This window comes from Salvelinus fontinalis, chromosome 20 (genome assembly GCF_029448725.1).
Source record: "Salvelinus fontinalis isolate EN_2023a chromosome 20, ASM2944872v1, whole genome shotgun sequence".
In the NCBI taxonomy this organism is placed as follows: domain Eukaryota; kingdom Metazoa; phylum Chordata; class Actinopteri; order Salmoniformes; family Salmonidae; genus Salvelinus; species Salvelinus fontinalis.
Window position 1 is genome coordinate 33022783 of NC_074684.1, and position 21491 is coordinate 33044273.

The window sequence follows — 21491 nt, forward strand, 5'->3', positions numbered from 1 at the left end:
TCAAACACCTTGATAACTCAACTAATGTGTAAAGACATTATTCTTCACGTCTGTGCGCATGAGTGTACCATTTTAAGTCCTTAGTGATGTGGACACAGAGGAAATTTAAGCTCTAGACCGACTCCACTGCAGCCCCATCGATGTGGATGGTAGCGTGCTTGCCACCCGTTTCTTGTATTCCACGATCAGCTCCTTGGTCTTGCTGACATTGAGGGAGGTTGTTGTTCCGGCACCACACTGCAAGGTCACTGACCTCCTCCCTGTAGGCTGTCTCCTCGATGCTGGTGATCAGGCCCATCACCGTTGTGTCTTCAACAAACTTGATGATGGTGTTGGAATAATGCGTGGCCACGCAGTCATGGGTGAACAGGAAGTACAGGAGGGAAATAAATCACATACCCCTGTCGGGCCCCCATGTTGAGGGTGGGCATGGCAGAGGTGATGTTGCCTACCCTCACCACCTGGGGTCGGCCCGTCAGAAAGTCCAGCATACAGTTGCAGAGGGAGGTGTTCAGTCCCAGGGTGCTAAGTTTGGTGACGAGCTTGGAGGGGATAATGGTGTTGAACGCTGAGCTGTAGTCAACGAACAGCATTCTCACATAGGTATTGCTCTTATCTAGGTGGGTGAGGGCCACATGAAGTGCAATTTAGATTGCGTCGGATGCGGTATGCAAATTGGTGTGGGTCTAGGGTTTCTGGGATGATAGAGTTAATCTGTGCCATAACCAGCCTCTCAAAGCACTTTATAATTACAGATGTGTGTGCTACAGGGTGGTATTCATTGTGGCCTGAAGCCTTGGGAACAGGAATGATGGTGGTCATCTTAAAACAGGGGGATTACAGACCGGGACAAGGAGAGGTTGAAAATGACTGTGAATATGCCTGCCAGCTGTTCTGCGCATGCTCTAAAAATGCGCCCTGGAATACAGTCGGTCCCCGCGGTCTTGCGGGTGTTGACATGATTAAAGACCTTACGTCGGCCCCCAGACTGTTCTCACACCCGGAATTCACACCCGACCTTCACACCCATTCCATGTTGTTGTTGTCGAAGCGTGCATAAAAGTTTGTCTGGTAGAGAGGCATCATTGGGCAGATCACTGGGTCTTCCTTTGTAATCTGTAATGGACTGTAGCCCCTGTCACATGCGGTGTGCATCTGAGGCTGTGTAATATGATTCCACCTTATTCCTATATTGTCCTTTTGCTAGTTTCTTGACTGCATGTTCGTAAAAGGACTTCTTGTATTTGTTCCTGTCCTTAGCCGTAGCCTCAGGGTTGCCTGCGATAGCCTCGTGAGAGGTAGTCCTGTCCTTCAGTTTAGCGACAAACTCTGTGTTAATCCATGGCTTTTTGATTTGGGAAGCTTATCGACTCACGCAGACACAGTCGCCAGTTGTTTCCTCTGACACATTGGTGCGGATGGCTTCCGGGTTAAGCGAGCAGTGTGTCACGACCCTGCGGCTTGGCAGCGTCGTGTTTCATGGGACGCATGGCCCTCGACCTTCGCCTCTCCCGAGTCCGTACGGGAGTTGCAGCGATGGGACAAGACTAACTACCAATGGGATATCACGAAATTGGGGAGAAAAAGGGGTAAAAGTAATTTCAAAAATAAAAGTGAAATAAAAAATAATAGCGAATGCATTGTGAAATTCAAGTAAAAACGCCATCTTTTGTCGAGTGGTGACATTCTCATTCCCAACTTTTTTAATCCATTGGTAGGAATTCCCCCCTTATTGTCCCAGACTGTTCTCATTCTCTCGCTTCCTCTCTCTTACACTCTCACACACACACACACACACACACACACACACAAACACACACACACACACACACACACACACACACACACACACTCTGTGTCTGTTGTGTGCGTTGTGGTGTCTGTGCATGTTGTGTGTGTATTGTGTGGTGTTGTTGTGGTGGTGGGGCACATGAGAAGGGGAGCATAGGGGACCTGCTAGTTGATCGCCAGGGCTTAATGACACACAAAGAGTGACACAAACAGGCTTTTGTACCCCCAGGAAGAAGGTCGCTGTGTGTGTGTCTGTGTGAGAGAGAGAGAGAGACAGGAAATGGGAACGCTGGAAAAATAAAAGGGGGATTTCCGACCCATGGATTAGAATAAAGTTGGGGGATGGGGGTGTCACCACTCAGGAGAGGAATTCCCAAACATGGGACAAGGGAGAAGGGGAAGAGCACTTAGGAAAGGACGGCAGCTGCCATTTCTACTGGTAATGAGTCCATTCATTCAAGAGATGAAAGAAATTCCTAATTGAAAGTGAAGGGACCATTTCCACGTTGTTAAAATATGCTAGAAAAGTGTAAAACTGGAGACATAAACAATCTGGAAGCACCTCGTGAACATTGGGAGGCATGAAACCGTTATATGTTCATGTACGTTGTTTTTCCTATCTGCACTCCTGCCTACATAATTGCCCATTGACCTTATGGGATACTTATATATATATTTTTTCTTATATTTTTACATTTTAAGATGTTTAAAATGTTAATTGTTTTGCCCTATTGTAAACTAAGTAGTTGGTTAGCTACTGTAGCTACATTTATTTACATTTCACTAAGTTAGTTTGCTAGCTAGCTGGAGTAATTCAACTAAGTTAGCTTGCCAGCTAACTAGCTAGAGTTATTTGCATGTATTCACATACTTAAATGTGAATAACTCGAACTAACTAGATGACCAAGCTAATATAAATATGAATAACTCTGGCTAGTTAATCCTGCAAGCTAACTAAGTGCAAATTAATAGCTAGAATAATTCAACTAAGTTAGCTAGCTAGAGTTATTCACATTTATATTAGCTTGCTAAGCTAGTTAGCTAAAGTTATTCACATTTAAGTAAGCTTCCTAATATGCTTGGATGGTATCCAGATTGTCAATCCTTCATACTGACCTTGTGCCATACCGGGATATTCGGTAATACCAGCATTAAACACACAGGGCACTCTTCAAATCCCACTGATAGCATTGCTAACCTTTGGATGACATAGTAAAAAGTACAGGTAACATCCCATAGAGAATTCTAACTAAATGCTAACGAGCACATTTAACATTTTATACAGACTCCGACCTAAACTATACGTGTAACTAAAAAACGCTACTCACAGTTTGCTGCATGCGCAAAACAAATATTAAACACCAAGGGTCTTGATCCAGGAGCGAATTCTCTGCTGTTACGAAGCGAATGTTTAATTTTGGATGAAGCTAACCACTTAACTACCTACTAAATTAGCAAACCAAAATTCACAACTGCATAGCAATTAGCACATTTTAGACAGTTAACTTAATAGTTATAAGATATCTAGCTGGCAAACATTTAGTTGTGAATTCCGTACTGTAACTAGATCACCTGGCGCATGCTGCACAACAGCGAGTGACTCACAAGGCTCCTGTCTCTCGTGCTTGTAAACAAACACCACGTGACTGGGGACCATCGGTAAATTGCATAATTAAAAATTATGTAACAGGTAAAATGCAGAATGCAATCTTTATCTCATAACGTATTGCACAAGTTTACTGCAGGTATTTACTTAAGAAGTAGCTACAAATAAATAAAAAAACTTGTTTCAACGGTATTGAAAAACTATCCTGTGGTTTTTCCAAATACCCCGGTATACTCTATTCAGCCCAAGCCTACTTGATTGCTAGTTAACTTGCATAATGTTGTTCGTGCCTCCAAAAATTATGAAGTGCCTGCTTTGTGTTTACATTTTCAGTTTGTGCCAATATTTGATTGAATTCATATCCCAAATATGACCAAATTGAAATCAACTCTCTCAGTCCCTCTTTTGGCGGCTTCCCAATCCCACACACACCAAGCCCTGCCCCCTGTCACTCAAACAGGCAGTTCCTTGTGCCCGAGATTCACTCTGCATGCATTGACCAAACACAGCATGCAGTCAACAGATTTTTCCAAACAAGGACACAGCTTTCCACTTTGATTCTTAATATAAATCCAAGTTTTCTATATTATACTATTTGTTTGTGTAACTTTCTCTCTGCAAACGCTAGTTAATGTTTATTTGCTTAAATCACTTAAATATTAGAGCCAGGCCTGTATTTGAGCCAGGCCTCTATTTCCTTTACGATCACAGCTTTTGCTCATTTGCTTGGTAATTGTTTAATTCCAGCATTTTAATCAATTTCTTCATTCCCTGCACTAATTTGTTACCATTTACACACGGCGTCACGTTTCCTGTCTTAGTATGCCTCTATAAATGTAAAAAAAAATGTTTTAAATAATTGACAGAATAATTATTCTCCTCTTTGACTGTGCATTTACAGCAGATCTTACTTTCGCCACTAGAGAGAGACCATCTGATTTCTAAGGTTCTGTAGAGGGGTGTGAGAAAACGAGTATTTTAACGGATATGGACAATTTTCTGAATATGATTATGACAAGTATTTTTTGTCATTATCTGTGATAAGAAAAAAAGCAATTTTCAGCTGCCAGCAGTCATCTCTCTTTCACTCGAGCAGAGTGAAGCACTGTGTGCGCCAAACAACTATTGGCTAGTTCTTCTGTCTGTTAAGAAATGGGGCGGGGTAAATTGGGTGAACCTGCTACATTGATTGTAATGGAAAAAGCCGCTCTCCGTCTGCTCTCATTTCCCCAGACAGACACACGGCTCTGTTTCTTTCACTCATCTCAGGGCACACCTTTCCCCTTTTCCAAACATTGTGTATGAATCAGAAATGAATGTTGTCCCAGCCATTTAATTCATGTCTACTTTCCTGAGGCCATATGGTTGTTTTAGTCTGTCTACTTTGCTGAGGCCATATGGTGTTTTAGTCTGTCTACTTTGCTGAGGCCATATGGTGTTTTAGTCTGTCTACTTTGCTGAGGCCATATTGTGTTTTAGTCTGTCTACTTTGCTGAGGCCATATGGTGTTTTAGTCTGTCTACTTTGCTGAGGCCATATGGTTGTTTCAGTCTGTTTACTTGGCGTTGTTTAGTAGCCCTACTTTGTCTGTCCGTATAATTATTCCATTGCTGACGTCTGTCGTTATGTTGTGATCCATGCCCATGCATTTCTCTCTGCCAGGCATGTTTACTGAGTGACAGATCATTAAAAAATAAAATGACAAATGTAAATAGTTTACTTTGATTGTACAAACACTGTGGCATAACTGTCGTGCGAGAAAAGCTTTGCTCCTCTCGAAAGTGAAACAATAGATGGGACAAGTGAATTAGTCTACCTTTATCTAAATCTGTCTGGAGTAAAGGCAGGCAGTAGTAGCCAGCCATGCATTAGGCTATTTATTAGACTATTTTGTTCATTATTGAATAGGACTAAGTAAGTAAATCATGTGCATTTTCATCTGCCAGGGTCATTTAACAATGTGTGTGAATGAGTGAAGCAACATAATGATGCACTCTGAGTGACAGCTCATTAATGAAGGAACATAACGATGAGCTCTGAGTGACAGCTCAGTAATGAAGGAACATAACGATGAGCTCTGAGTGACAGCTCATTAATGAAGGAACATAACGATGTGTTCTGAGTGACAGCTCAGTAATGAAGGAACATAACGATGAGCTCTGAGTGACAGCTCATTAATGAAGGAACATAACGATGAGCTCTGAGTGACAGCTCAGTAATGAAGGAACATAACGATGAGCTCTGAGTGACAGGTCAGTAATGAAGGAACATAACGATGCGCTCTGAGTGACAGCTCATTAATAAAGGAACATAACGATGTGTTCTGAGTGACAGCTCAGTAATGAAGGAACATAACGATGAGCTCTGAGTGACAGCTCATTAATGAAGGAACATAACGATGTGTTATGAGAGACAGCTCAGTAATGAAGGAACATAACGATGAGCTCTGAGATGAGCTCTGAGTGACAGCTCAGTAATGAAGGAACATAACGATGAGCTCTGAGTGACAGCTCAGTAATGTGCACTTGAGGTAAAGGCTTTACCGGCATTTAAAGCACACTTCCGGGTTTTCCAATCGCGAGTAAATCCGATTACGAGTATGAATTGTGATAAAACGGAAACAATTACAAATATGACGAGATTGGCACAACCCTAGTTCTGTACTCCCGAAGTTGTTGACTGTTTTTGTGCTTGCCAGTTAGCTAGCAGTTCTCAGCTGATAGCAGCCAATGGCTAGCAGTTTCTTACTGGCGATAAAAAAACGGATGATTGCCATAATTTTCTCTGAGTCATTACTGAATTATTTAATGTAACAAATCAAACATTAAACCTTGTAAACAATTAATAGTAAATCATGGTAACCTCGTAAATAATTAATTTAGACCGGGCGCTTATTTGAAACAGGTGTTTATGTGCTGACAGGTATGTATGTCTGATCAAATCAAATTGTATTTGTCACATGCGCTGAATACGACAGCCCTAAGTAAGCATTTCACTGTAAGGTCTACCTGTTGTATTCGGCGCATGTGATTGTGTGTCGTTACCCGGCTATTAAAAAGAGACAGGTGGCTATTCGAGACTCAGGAAATAATTTAAGTTTTATGGAAGTTGGTCTTAGCAAGCTGCTAATGTGACAAAATGTTTTGTTTTAACCCCTAATGCTAATCGCTACTTAGCTAACTGGCTAGCTAAATCCACTGAGATAGGGAAAATGCTGCTAGCAAACTTTTGCTCTAATACAGGCTTGTACCAGTGGTAGATTATAAATCAGCATTGTTTGTGCAACAGCTTGTTCATAAATCAGAGATGAAATGGCGAAAAATATTCTAAAATCTTTGTCTGAATGTACAGGTAACAAAAAAAAAAGGCATTGGGCCACCACAAGCCAGAACAGCTTCGATGCACCTTGGCATAGATTCTACAAGTGTTTGGAACTAAACTGAAAGTACGCAACACCATTCTTCCATGAGAAATGACATAATCTGGTGTTTTACTGATGCTGGAAACCGCCGTCTCAGGCGCCGCTCCAGAATCTCCCATAAGAGTTCAATTGGGTTGAGATCTAGTGACAGACAGCCGTGACATATGGTTTATATCATTTTCATGCCCACCAAACAATTCAGTGACCGGAAATTGCATTCCCCCCCCCCCCCCCCCCACAGTTTTATGTGAACCACAACAAGTCAACGGTGTGCTTTAGGACCATGAGTGACGCCTCAGAGAGGTCAGACAGGCTGTTTGGAGTGTTTATCCGACATGATAAAAAATAACAATACATTTTTAAAAATGATGTCCCCCCCACTTCTAAAACCAAAGTTGCACCCCTGCCAGTACCCATCTATTTAAAGCCAATTAGGGTCCCAAGGGAAACACTGACCAACACTTTGGTTCTTACTCTGTCACAACCATCTCTTTCCTTACTTTTTCATTCGTTGTCATGCCAAACAAAAACGCATTCCAAGTGCCCACTGTATTACAACCATAAAATTCCAACAGTTTACCCAAGCCACTGTATTCCAACCATAAAATTCCAACAGATTACCCAAGTGTTTTGATCTATAAATCTCAAGTAAAATCACAATATTTGGTACAGAAATCATATTGTGCAGCCCTAACTTTCCCCCAACAAGATGTAAGTCAGTATGAATCACTTACCAATGTTTGGATGGTTTAGAATCTTCATTATTCGGACTTCCCTGAAGAGCTGAAGACAGAGAAAAGAAAGGACATTTAGAAGAAGTAAACCATTCTCTCTCATCCAGACATTTCAATTATTTTACTAACCTTCATTTAACTAGGCAAGTCAGTTAAGAACAAATTCTTATTTACAATGACGGCCTACCAAAAGGCAAAAGGCCTCCTGCGGGGACGGGGGCTGGGAATAAAAATAAAAACAAAATAAAAATACAGGACAACACATCACGACAAGAGAGACACCACAACACTACATAAAGAGAGACTTAAGACAACAACACAGCATGGCAGCAACACATGATAACACAGCATGGTAGCAACACAACATGGCAGCAGCACAACATGGTAGCAGCACAAAACATGATACAAACATTATTTGGCACAGCGCAAAGGGCAAGAAGGTAGAGACAATAATACATCACGCGAAGCAGTAACAACTGTCAGTAGAATAACAGACACAAAGCTGGTTACATTCTGTGGTTGTGAGAGGGACAGTATACAGGCCAATACTGGACAGTAAAACTAAAGTATGTACTTTAATACAGGTTTCCACACATAGTCTCACAACATAAACACATATTACTTTTCTTATTGTTATTGGTAACTTCAAGTCTCTCTAGCCCTCGTACCGCCCCAAAAACAATCACACAAGTTACTTCCACATGAACGAGAGAGAGAGCCTCCCAACTCTCCCAGACTATGACTTTCTGGGAAGTTTGCTAAACACTTCCTCTGCCTTTCTTTCCCTCTCCCTATTTTCATTTCCTCCCTCCCTCTTTCCCTCCTCCGTGAAGGAGCAGGACAGTCGCTCACTCCTGTCTCTGGCCACTTGTATGCGATTGGCCTATGGGGTGTGCCCTGGGTAGTACGTCCCTGTTCCTTCCTCCCTCCATCTACAGGGCCTTCAGAAAGTATTTACACTCCTTGACGTTTTCCAAATGTTGTTACAGCCTGAACTTAAAATTGATTAAATAGAGATTATGTGTCACTGACCTACTACACACAATACCCCATAATGTACTTTTTTTATTAATGTACTTTTAATTTTTTTTTACAAATTAATAAACACTGAAAAGCTGAAATGTCTTGAGTGAATAAGTAGTAAACCCCTTTGATATGGCAAGCCTAAATAAATTCAGGAGTAGAATATTTGCTTAACAAGTCACATATGTTGCATGGACTCACTCTTTGTGCAATGATAGTGTTTAACATAATTTGTTTATGACTACCTCATCTCTGTACCCCACACATAAGGTCCCTCAGTCGGGTAGTGAACTTCAAACACAGATTCAACCACAAAGACCAGGGAGGTTTTCCAATGCCTCGAAAAGAAGGGCAGCTATTGATAGATTGGGTGTATTGATACACCATCCTGACACTACAAAGATACAGGCGTCCTTCTTAACACTAAAACAGCCTGGCCTTTCAGCCTATAAGTCCCCGCAAGAAAACGTTGCCGGGAAACCCCTTCAGCAGATGCATCAGATACATATCAACCCACAAGGTATGCAAACATAAACACTCTTGATAAATGGTGCAGAAACTATTGTAAAGGATAAATTGCATGAATAAATATTTGTGGAAATATATCAATTGTTTAGATAGAGTCAAGGATATGTTTTGTATAATTCTACAAATTCCTAGAAAAAACGTAGGCCTATAGAGTATTTTAGCTTCCGTTACAATAAAAACATTAGTATACTGTATTTGATCAACTTTAATTGTAGATTTGATTAGTCATAGAGTTATATTAATTAATAAGTCCAGTTACAGCTTCTTCTGACAAAGTAGAAAGGAAAAACATAATAATAATATTAATAATATAACCAGCCAGGTCACAGGTGAAATTTGCCATATTCCTAAACAAAAGTACCAGTGCATGAACAATTGTAAAGGATTAATCACATAAATAAATGTTTGTGGAAAAATATTAATGACAAGATACAATCAACAAATTACTGCATTGTGTCCTTATACCTGTGTCTTTACGCATGAATCAATCAATATGGGCCTTGTTTTGTGTGCACCTGCCGCAGGTTTGGCAACGGCTTCTGAGAGACCATGCGTGGCAGGGTCTCTCAGAAGCCGTTGCGTGGCAGGGTCTCTCAGAAGCCGTTGCGTGGCAGGGTCTCTCAGAAGCCGTTGCGTGGCAGGGTCTCTCAGAAGCCGTTGCGTGGCAGGGTCTCTCAGAAGCCGTTGCGTGGCAGGGTCTCTCAGAAGCCGTTGCGTGGCAGGGTCTCTCTGAAACCGTTGCGTGGCAGGGTCTCTCTGAAAAGGTCCACCCCAGACCTATCAGACCAAAATGACTCCACATCCATGCTCTTTCCGCCGTATGCTCCATGGACATACAAGAGGAGCAATAAATGCTTTGAGTTCATCCAGACATGTCTCAAGTACTGTTTCCTTTTCTGTGCGCATGAGCAACAGTACAATCTCTGATGTGCTGCAACTTCTGCAAGTCACAAACTCGTCACTCTTTTCTACCCAAACCGTGCCATCCCTCCCAGACTCCTGTCTCACCATGGCATCCCTCCCAGACTCCTGTCTCACCATGGCATCCCTCCCAGACTCCTGTCTCACCGTGCCATCCCTCCCAGACTCCTGTCTCACCGTGGCAGTTGGGATCACTGTCTCAATTGGCTTGGTTCTGGTTTTTCTGTGGCGAGGCTCAGGCATCGGAGGCAGAGGCTCGAAGTCAACATCAAAATCCAATTAAGACTCTTCATCAGCAACGTCGATTTCAAGCTCAATATCCGATCCTCCATCATCTAAATTCTGCAGCATTTGCAATGCTGTCAATGCATCCATTAGTTTGGTTGGGCTTGACATTGTGAACTACACTTGTATGTTGTACTCGGTCTGATTTGATTCTCCCGGGGGAAATTATACACAATTTCCAACCTTTCATAATAAAATAAGTCGACGCGCCCACAATTCATCATTACACTATTGTTCTAAATTCAATCAGCCTCTTAACCTTTCTCCCTACCCTCATCATTCAGTTCATTGAAGTCACAAGCACAATTATCCGTTTCTATCTGATTTCTATCATTCATCTATTGACAACAGAACAGCATATTTTAATTTCAATTGTATTATGTTAGTAGTTTTTGCCTAGTAACCAGATCAATGCTGCCACGCGATGTGCTGAATGCAGGGACAGCTTCGAGATTCTTGGAAAAAGAGCTGCAACGCTTGAATTTATTTGACAAAGATAAATGTCATAGAAACTGCAGAATATGCTCTTTTTGATACTATATAGAAATAAAATGTTTTACCTGCATGTGATTCTGAAGGAGAATTTGATTTAATGCTCCTTTCCCTGCATCTGTCAATTACAACATGCCTCTTCATGTACAATATGACAACTGATAGGTCTAATAATGTCACTCATAAGATTATTGTCATTTTAATCTTGTCTGTAGGCCAACTCTTATGTGTGAAATTAGTTTCGGTATAGTTAAGGTGTAGTTTTGATGGGCCGGCTGGCATCGTTTGGTTCCCGCTCATCAACTTGGAGTCAAGGATATCTTCTACATTATTCTAAAGGTCTAGTGCAACATGTAGCATGTTTTGGTTTCCTTTACAATACGTGTAATTAGTAATGGAGTTATAGTAAATAAAACAGTCCAGCTTATTTTTACAAAGTAAAACATAAAGAGAGTAGTATCAACCCACAAGTCATGTGGTAAAATAATTTGCTGCTGATAAATAGGCATAGGGCCTCCTTCCATTCCTTCCCATCAGTACAGGGAAGGAATGGAAGGAGCAGAACACAGCTGATTTTTGGCAGATTTTTTCAATTGACAAATTCAAACGTCAATGGCCGTTGGCCTATGGCGGTTCTAGTGTTTACTCAGTTGACGGAGAGGAAGGAAGCCGCTCGGGGATTTCACCATCAGGCCAATGGTGACTTTAAAACAGTTAGAGTTTAATGACTGTGATAGGGGGAGAAAACATGGATGGATCAACAACATTATAGTTACTCCACAATAGAAGGAAGCCTGTACAGATTAAAAATATTCCAAAACATGCATCCTGTTTGCAATAAGGCACTTAAGTAAAATTGCAAAAAATGTGGCAAAGAAATAAACTTTATGCTGAATACAAAGCGTTATGTTTGGGGACAAATCCAACAACACATCACTGAGTCCCACTCTTCATATTGTCAAGCATGGTGGTGGCTGCATCATGTTATGGGTATGCTTGTCATCGGCAAGGACTAGGGAGTATATGATAAAAAGTAAACTGAATAGAGCTAAGCACAGGCAAAATCCTAGAGGAAGACTTAGGTTCAGTCTGTGTTCCAATAGACACTGGGAGACAAATTCACCTTTCAGCAGGACAATAACCTAAAACACAAGGCCAAATATACACTGCAGTTGCTTACCAAGACGACATTGAATGTTCCTGAGTGGCCTAGTTACAATATTGACTTAAGATCTACTTGAACATCTATAGCAAGACTTGAAAATGGCTGTCAAGTATTGATCAACAACCAACTTGGCCGACCTTGAAGAATTAAAACAATTATAAATGTGAAAATATTGTACAGTCCAGGTGTGCAAAGCTCTTAGAGACTTACCCAAAAAGACCCACAGCTGTAAGCGCTGCCAAAGGTGATTCTAACATGTATTGACTCAGGGGGTTGAATATTTATCTAATCAAGACGGGGTTTTTAAAAAAAAAAATTTTTTATTTTTTTTACAGATGTTAAAATGTTTCTTCCACTTTGAAATCCATTTTAATCCCACAATTGTAACAAAACAACATGTGGAAAAAGAAAAGTGGTGTGAATACTTTCTGAAGTATTTCTATCTGCCTCTCTCCCTTGCCCTCTCCTTCGGTCTGTCCATTTCTACGTCAGTAGACACCAGCTTTAAACAATACATTAGCCTAATGAACCTGGGAAAGGACTTAAGAACAAGTACAGAGAGAAAACACTCAGTCCGTCTATTTGTGCATTTCACATGGGAGTACATTCCATGTTATTTGAACTCAATTGAATTCTAACTTAAATTCGCTTTAGTGTACATTACATTGTAAGACCTAACATGACTCGAGAGGACCCACAGTAAGTATGGGCTTTGAACACAGTCTACCAACAACCCTGGTGTTGTTAGCTGCTTTCAAAATTCACACTTAACTGACTCACTTGATCAATGACTCCTTCCTCTTCCTTCCTCCTCTGCACTCTTTGTCTACCGCTGCATGTGACTTTGCTCATCTTCCATGTGACTCTCTCTATATCCAACCATCTCCCTCTATATCCAACCATCTCCCTCTATATCCAACCATCTCCCTCTATATCCAACCATCTCCCTCTATATCCAACCATCTCCCTCTATATCCAACCATCTCCCTCTATATCCAACCATCTCCCTCTATATCCAACCATCTCCCTCTATATCCAACCATCTCCCTCTATATCCAACCATCTCCCTCTATATCCAACCATCTCCCTCTATATCCAACCATCTCCCTCTATATCCAACCATCTCCCTCTATATCCAACCATCTCCCTCTATATCCAACCATCTCTCTCTATATCCAACCATCTCTCTCTAACCATCTCTCTATAGCTAAACATATTTCTAAATCCAACCATCTCTCTATAGCTAAACATATCTCTCTACCTTCAACCATCTCTCTCTACCTTCAACCATCTCTCTCTACCTTCAACCATCTCTCTCTACCTTCAACCATCTCTCTCTACCTTCAACCATCTCTCTCTACCTTCAACCATCTCTCTCTACCTTCAACCATCTCTCTCTACCTTCAACCATCTCTCTCTACCTTCAACCATCTCTCTCTACCTTCAACCATCTCTCTCTACCTTCAACCATCTCTCTCTACCTTCAACCATCTCTCTCTACCTCCAACCATCTCTCTCTACATCCAACCATCTCTCTCTACCTTCAACCATCTCTCTCTACCTTCAACCATCTCTCTCTACCTTCAACCATCTCTCTCTACCTTCAACCATCTCTCTCTACCTTCAACCATCTCTCTCTACCTTCAACCATCTCTCTCTACCTTCAACCATCTCTCTCTACCTTCAACCATCTCTCTCTACCTTCAACCATCTCTCGCTACCTTCAACCATCTCTCGCTACCTTCAACCATCTCTCGCTACATCCAACCATCTCTCGCTACATCCAACCATCTCTCTCTACATCCAACCATCTCTTTCTACATCCAACCATCTCTCTCTACATCCAACCATCTCTCTCTACATCCAACCATCTCTCTCTACATCCAACCATCTCTCTCTACATCCAACCATCTCTCTCTACTTTCAACCATCTCTCTCTAACCATCTCTCTATAGCTAAACATTTCTTTCTACATCCAACCATCTCTCTCTATATCCAACCATCTCTCTCTACTTTCAACCATCTCTCTCTACTTTCAACCATCTCTCTCTACTTTCAACCATCTCTCTCTACTTTCAACCATCTCTCTACTTTCAACCATCTCTCTCTAACCATCTCTCTATAGCTAAACATATCTTTCTACATCCAACCATCTCTCTCTATATCCAACCATCTCTCTCTATATCCAACCATCTTTCTCTATATCCAACCATCTTTCTCTATATCCAACCATCTCTTTCGCCCCATCCTTTTCTAGGCTCTCCACTCCCTCCCTTACACCATCTTCAGGCAGGTGGCATCAATAGGGGCAGAGCATAAAGTAGTGACAGTAATCAGTATGTGAGTGTAAGGCTACTGTAGGTCTATGTTCTGGTGTGTTATAAAAGTATGTTATATGTATCAAGTGTGTGTGTGTGTGTGTGTGTGTGTGTGTGTGTGTGTGTGTGTGTGTGTGTGTGTGTGTGTGTGTGTGTGTGTGTGTGTGTGTGACTCCTGAGTGCTCTGACTCCTGGCTAGGAGCACTGACACAAATGGGCCATTATCTCCTGTGGTACGTACACACTAACACCCACACACAGCATCACTGACCCACACACGTAGCATCACTGACCCACACACGCAGCATCACTGACCCACACACACAGCATCACTGACCCACACACACAGCATCACTGACCCACACACGCAGCATCACTGACCCACACACGCAGCATCACTGACCCACACACGCAGCATCACTGACCCACACACGCAGCATCACTGACCCACACACGCAGCATCACTGACCCACACACGCAGCATCACTGACCCACACTAAAGTGTGTGTGCACACCATTGTGCAAACAAAACACGCAGCTTCACTGACACAAGTACAAAGAATGGGTTCACATAGTTCATATACACCACCATCTCTTACTCACTAGGGTGTGTTTCAATGCTCCAGGGCCACGTGCATATATTTTCACCTTAGATGTGGCCGTATGGACCAACAATGATCACTGGTAAGTCGAAGCTATAAAAAACAATGGATGAACTTTACCAAATAGCGGGAGTGTTTACTAATGATTCTAATTTGATGTTTTGCTAACTTACTCTGGCTCTTCTTTCCAACTGTGGTTTGATGCTCCAGCAGGTAATCTGATAGATGTGACGGGGTTGTAGAAGCGCCAGACATTAGGCTATGGCACCTCAGTACAACAACAAAATAAGATTTGATGTGTGGACTTTCTTTTAAAACATGCACATTTCTTTTGCTTGCTAGTAAATAAATAAATAAAAATAGGTCTTCTTTTAAAAACAGGTTGGATGTGTCTGACTATTCATTCATTATTCAACAGCAGTCGACAAGGTTGTTCCGACTGAGGCATATAATGCACTAATGTGTCAAATGGACAATGCACCAATTCTATCCAACATGGCATGGTATATTTGATATGGAATCTTTTCTTAATTTATTGAGTAATGAACGCTGATAAATAGGGAATGGACATGTTGTGTGTATTTGTTTCTTTAATGTAGTGAAACGCCTTACTCACAAAGTCCGTCATTTTCATCCGAAAGATTTTAAGAAAAAGAAAATGCATTCAAGCACGTCTTGTTTACGAAAATGAGCTCCATTCAAACTTCCCCGCCAGTTCATTGCCAACGCTGCAGCCTATTTTTTAGCCAATCAGCATGCAAGAGGATCGATGCTTCTCTTCTCCAATAGGCCAAGGCCTAATAGTTTTAAAAATAGCTCGAAATAAGTTTCAAACTATACTGCTGCTCATTGGATATATATAGGCTACTTGTTCCAGCGCTAGAGAGAGGGGGAAGAGATATGCCAGTGGAGTTGCCAGCGGAGAGTGAATTGAGCAAGACGGGAACAGTGAAGACAGAGATGTGTTAGAAGTTAATTAATATATTAACGCATCGTATAGCCTATATTAAGCCTGGCAGATCACTTGTACAATAGGCAACCGGATAAGACAGAGAAAAACTATGCCTTATCAATAAGTGGTTGCACAGACTTTGATGCTGCCCGGGGTGGCAGGTAGCCTAGTGGTTAGCGCGTTGGGCCAGTAACCGAAAGGTTGCTGGATCGAATCCCTGAGCTGACAAGGTAAAAAATCTGTGGTTCTGCCCCTGAACAAGGCAGTTACTCCACTGTTCATTGGTAGGCCGTCATTGTAAATAAGAATTTGTTCTTAACTGACTAGTTAAATAAAGGTTCAATTAAAACATTTTTTGACAGGTTGTTCCCATTTTCTAATGGTTGTTAATTTCATCTTCAAGCCCATCACAGCTGTCTCAATATATATCCCCCTTAAAACTTTCCTCATCAATGTATACGATAGGCTAGCATTATCCTATAGTATTATCGTATAATGTAGCATTTTGATACATCAGAAGTACATTCATTTCCAATGGAACCCTGTGTTTTCCTTGCAGCATTGCATTACTGAGGCAGTGGCAGTGCCTTCGGTGTGGTGCATACATTGGATTTATAGAACGTTGGATTTATAGAACGTTGGATTTATAGAACCTATGCATCAAACTGTATGCGTAGACGGCTTGACAGAAATGGTAGCAGAAGGTGAATGTTGAACTTTTGTTACATACATATCCAGATGATGCTGCGTATTATTTTGAGCAACGATGCTGTCGGAGTGATTGAGGCGTTAGGCAAGGTTTTTAAATCTGTTTTTGGGAAAGGACAAATGTGATTGGCTTACGTGTCTGACTGAGGCGGAGTTTCCACTCTTATTAAATGGATGAAACGTAGCCAAGCTCCTTTCGTGATTTATCCAATAGGATGCGTAGCCTAAAGTATACTGTACCCTAACACTTTCAGTAGCACATTAGTTTTTACAGAAGTATATGATTTTTTCCCCTCATTACTGCGTTCTCTATAGCCACTTTGAATAACATATTGCCACAGAGAATGACCGCAGCAGCGCTGGTGACGTTATGCCAATTGTTCAGGAAAGGGGAGGAAAAAACCCATCGGACTTGGTGTGAATTTATTAGGGAGTCAAAATCGGAGTCTGGATTTTTTCATAATTATTTCTTACATTTTGTATACTTGACTAATATTTTCGAGGTAATGACTTGAATAATAATGAAATGCTACTGACAATAAAGAAGCGTAAAGGTAATAGTAAAGATGCAGAGAAAAGCCACTTGTTTGTTTTGAGTCCGATATGCGCCAAAAGACTGTACATTGGCCTGGTCAATTACTGTAACCTCACATTCCAAGACCGTCACAGCCCTAATCATGTCATTTCAGATCAATGCAGATGTAGGAGAGGAGACGAGGACAGGAACCCAGTTTAGACTGTTGGGATGAGGGAGAGGAGACGAGGACAGGATGCCAGTTTAGACTTTTGCGATGAGGGAGAGGAGACAACGGCAGTTTAAACTGTTGGGATGAGGGAGAGGACACGAGGACAGGAAGCCAGTTTAGACTGTTGGTATGAGGGAGAGGAGACGAGGACAGGATGCCAGTTTAGACTGTTGGGATGAGGGAGAGGAGACGAGGACAGGATACCAGTTTAGACTGTTGGGATGAGGGAGAGGAGACGAGGACAGGAACCCGGTTTAGACTGTTGGGATGAGGGAGAGGAGACGAGGACAGGATGCCAGTTTAGACTGTTGGGATGAGGGAGAGGAGACGAGGACAGGAAGCCAGTTTAGACTGTTGGGATGAGGGAGAGGAGACGAGCACAGGATGCCAGTTTAGACTGTTGGGATGAGGGAGAGGAGACGAGGACAGGAAGCCAGTTTAGACTTGGGATGAGAGAGAGGAGAGGAGAGGAGGAGAGGGCCGCTCAGGGCAGCCTTCCCACAGTCAGCAGTAATCATTAAGTTTTAATCACTCTCACACACACAAACCCCCACAGAAAGCAGCCAGACGTGAACGCACACACACACACTTTGGGTTCCAGACAAAGACACACACCCTTTGGGTTTTCAGACGACAGTGTGTTTTAACTTGTCTCCTTTGGATGTTGAGGGGAATTTCAGTTAGTCATGCAAACATTTTTGAGAAAAGCGACACACAAATACACCCACACACGGTCTTAGAAGTTAGATTGGGAGTAGGGACTAAGGTCTGAAGTTCGAATGGGAGTAACGACTAACATCCTGTGAATAAAGAGTGTAAGTCCTGTGTTCACTGTTCCCTACCTGCCTGTGAGTCCAGCTGTGAAGTGCCCACACCATCATCATCATTTTTATACAACACACAGACACAACCCCCCCACCAGAAACACACCCCCACGCAAGCATAAACACGCACTGCTCCGAGGCTGTACTTTTCAATGTATTAACCAGCGGCTTATCTGTGTGAGCGAGGTTAGATGATTCGTGGCAGCTCTCTTTTCCTGGAAAAGAGAGGAGGATGACGATTCCTGGGAAATAGGGAGGGAGAAAGAGGGATGGAGTCAGGGAGGGAGAAAGAGGGATGGAGTCAGGGAGGGATGGGGCGAGTATGTTCCTCTCTCAAACTCCCACACAGAGTATTTTTTGTCACACACGGACAGACACACAGACGAGGAATGCTCTCCATTTCCTTGAAACACACCTACACACATATACTGTCCCCGACCACACAGCCAGCTGGGTTCTCAGTTCATCGCGCAAACAGGAATAAAGAACTCGCCAGGAAGAAGAAAGGCTGTGGTGTATGTTTCATGATTAACTACTCATGGTGTGATTGTGATAACATATAGAAACTCAAGTCCTTTTGTTCACACAAAGTAGAATAGCTCACAATCAAATGCAGACAGTATTACCTCCCAAGAGAATTCTCTTCGGTTATAGTCACAGCCGTGTATATTCCCCCTCAAGCAGATACCACAACAGCCCTCAAGGAACTACACTGGACTTTATGCAAACTGGAAACCACATATCCTGAGGCCGCATTTATTATAGCTGGGGATTTTACCAAAGCAAATTTGAGGAAAACGCTACCGAAGTTCTACCAACACATTGACTGTAGTACTCTCGCTGGGAAACCACTCTACCACTGCCAATATCTCTTCCGGGATGCCTACTAGGCCCTACCTCGCTCTCCCTTCGGCAAATTAGATCACAAATCCATTTTGCTCCTCCCTTCCAATAGGCAGAACCCGTGCGCTAAGGTCTATTCAACGCTAGTCTGACTAATCAGAATCCATGCTTGAAGATTGTTTTGATCACGCGGACTGGGATATGTTCCAGGTAGCCTCAGATAATAACATTGACGTATACACGGACATGGTGACAGAGTTTATCAGGAATTGTATGGAGGACGTTGTTCCCACTGTGACTATTAAAACCTACCCAAACCAAAAAACGTGGATAGATGGCAGCATGCACGCTAAACTGAAAGAGCAAGCCACTGCACTTAACCATTAGTTATACCGTAGCTGTACCCTAGTTGTAGCTGTACTGTACCTGTACTGTAGCTGTACCTGTAACGTAGCTGTACCTGTAACGTAGCTGTACCTGTAACGTAGCTGTACCTGTAACGTAGCTGTACCTGTACTGAACCTGTAACGTAGCTGTAGCTATACCGTAGCTGTAACTGTACTTGTAACGTAGCTGTAGCTGTACTGTACCTGTAACGTAGCTGTAGCTGTACCTGTAACGTAGCTGTAGCTGTACTGAACCTGTAACGTAGCTGTAGCTGTACTGAACCTGTAACGTAGCTGTAGCTGTACTGAACCTGTAACGTAGCTGTACCGTACTTGTAACGTAACTGTAGCTGTACCTGTAACGTAGCTGTACCTGTACTGTACTTGTAACGTAACTGTAGCTGTACCTGTAACGTAGCTGTACCTGTAACGTAGCTGTACCTGTAACGTAGCTGTACCTGTAACGTAGCTGTAGCTATACCGTAGCTGTAGCTGTACCTGTAACGTAGCTGTAGCTGTACTGAACCTGTAACGTAGCTGTACCTGTAACGTAGCTGTACCTGTACTGTACTTGTAACGTAACTGTAGCTGTACCGTAGCTGTACCTGTACTGTACCTGTAGCTATACCGTAGCTGTAACGTAGCTGTACTTGTAACGTAACTGTACCTGTAACGTAGCTGTACTGTACTTGTAACATAGCTGTAGCTATACCGTAGCTGTAACGTAGCTGTAACGTAGCTGTACCTGTACTTGTACCGTAGCTGCACCTGTACCGTAGCTGCACCTGTACCGTAGCTGCACCTGTACCGTAGCTGCACCTGTACCGTAGCTGCACCTGTACCGTAGCTGCACCTGTACCGTAGCTGCACCTGTAACGTAGCTGCACCTGTAACGTAGCTGTACTGCAACTGAACTGTAGCTGTACTGTAACGTAGCTGTACTGTAACGTAGCTGTACTGAAAAGTAGCTGTACTGTAACTGAACTGTAGCTGTACTGTAACGTAGCTGTACTGTAACTGTACCGTAATTTTACTGTATCTGTACAGTAGCGGAGAGCCGGGGGGAAACAGGAAGACACTACTGTAATAAACATTTTATAGATCATCTGAACAGTCCGCCCACACAGGTCTCTCTTGCATGGAGAGGTATACATCCCTATCTACGCCTGTGTGTGTGTGTGTGTGTGTGTGTGTGTGTGTGTGTGTGTGTGTGTGTGTGTGTGTGTGTGTGTGTGTGTGTGTGTGTGTGTGTGTGTGTGTGTGTGTGTGTGTGTGTGTGTGTGTGTGTGTGTGTGTGTGTGTGTGGTGCCTGCGAGGCAGTGGCAGCAGCAGCCTGTTTCACCATGACTAAACACAGAGCTGTGCAATGGGAGAGGGAGAGAGATGTGAGTAGTGAATAATTCACTCTAGTCCTGTGGAATAATTCACTCTAGTCCTGTGGACACAAACCCATATGGCAGGCCGTGGAGTCACACACGGTCAGTGTCATTATGTTTTATATTATGTGTCCTCATACAAAGACCATTTACATACAAATGTATGGTGCCAGCTAACAGTTGATAAATAAGGCGTGGGTACGTCTCTCTCTCCCCCCGTCTGGCTCTCTCTCTCCCCCGTCCGTCCATCTCTCTCCCTCTCCCCCCATCCGTCCGTCCGTCTCTCCCTCCCCCCGTCCGTCCGTCTCTCCCTCCCCCCGTCCGTCCGTCTCTCCCTCCCCCCGTCCGTCCGTCTCTCCCTCCCCCCGTCTCCCTGGAGAAGACAGGATAAGGGGCTCAGCCTGCAAGTAACGGGGAGCTGTGCTGAGCAGACAAGCATCTCTGTTCCTGGATAGGACACACTCGGCAAGAAATTCCTTCATAACACACACATACACACACACACACACACACACACACACACACATACACACACACACACATACACACACACACACACACAGCAGAAGAAGTTAATTAACAGTTGAGGTTAAATAGACGTGTCTGAAATGTGTCTACTCTACTAAGAAGCATGTTAATCCTGGGAGAGAACAATTACCTGCAACGGCTGAGGAGAATCTCAAACATAAAATACATTTAGATTTGTTTAACACTTTTTTGGTTACTACATGATTCCATATGTGTTATTTCATAGTGTTGATGTCTTCACT

General features: G+C 42.7%; 1 protein-coding gene across 14 annotated transcripts in view; it reads right to left on the minus strand.

Moving 5' to 3' along the window:
• The window catches only part of LOC129817746 (MAP/microtubule affinity-regulating kinase 3-like), a 119184-nt gene that overhangs the window by 66400 nt on the left and 31293 nt on the right, over window positions 1-21491 (minus strand). For all 14 annotated transcript variants that reach the window (XM_055873261.1, XM_055873258.1, XM_055873257.1 and 11 more), the window contains exon 4: window positions 7553-7601. In XM_055873261.1, the coding sequence (XP_055729236.1) occupies window positions 7553-7601 (49 nt within the window). The remainder of the gene's footprint in view (window positions 1-7552; window positions 7602-21491) is intronic.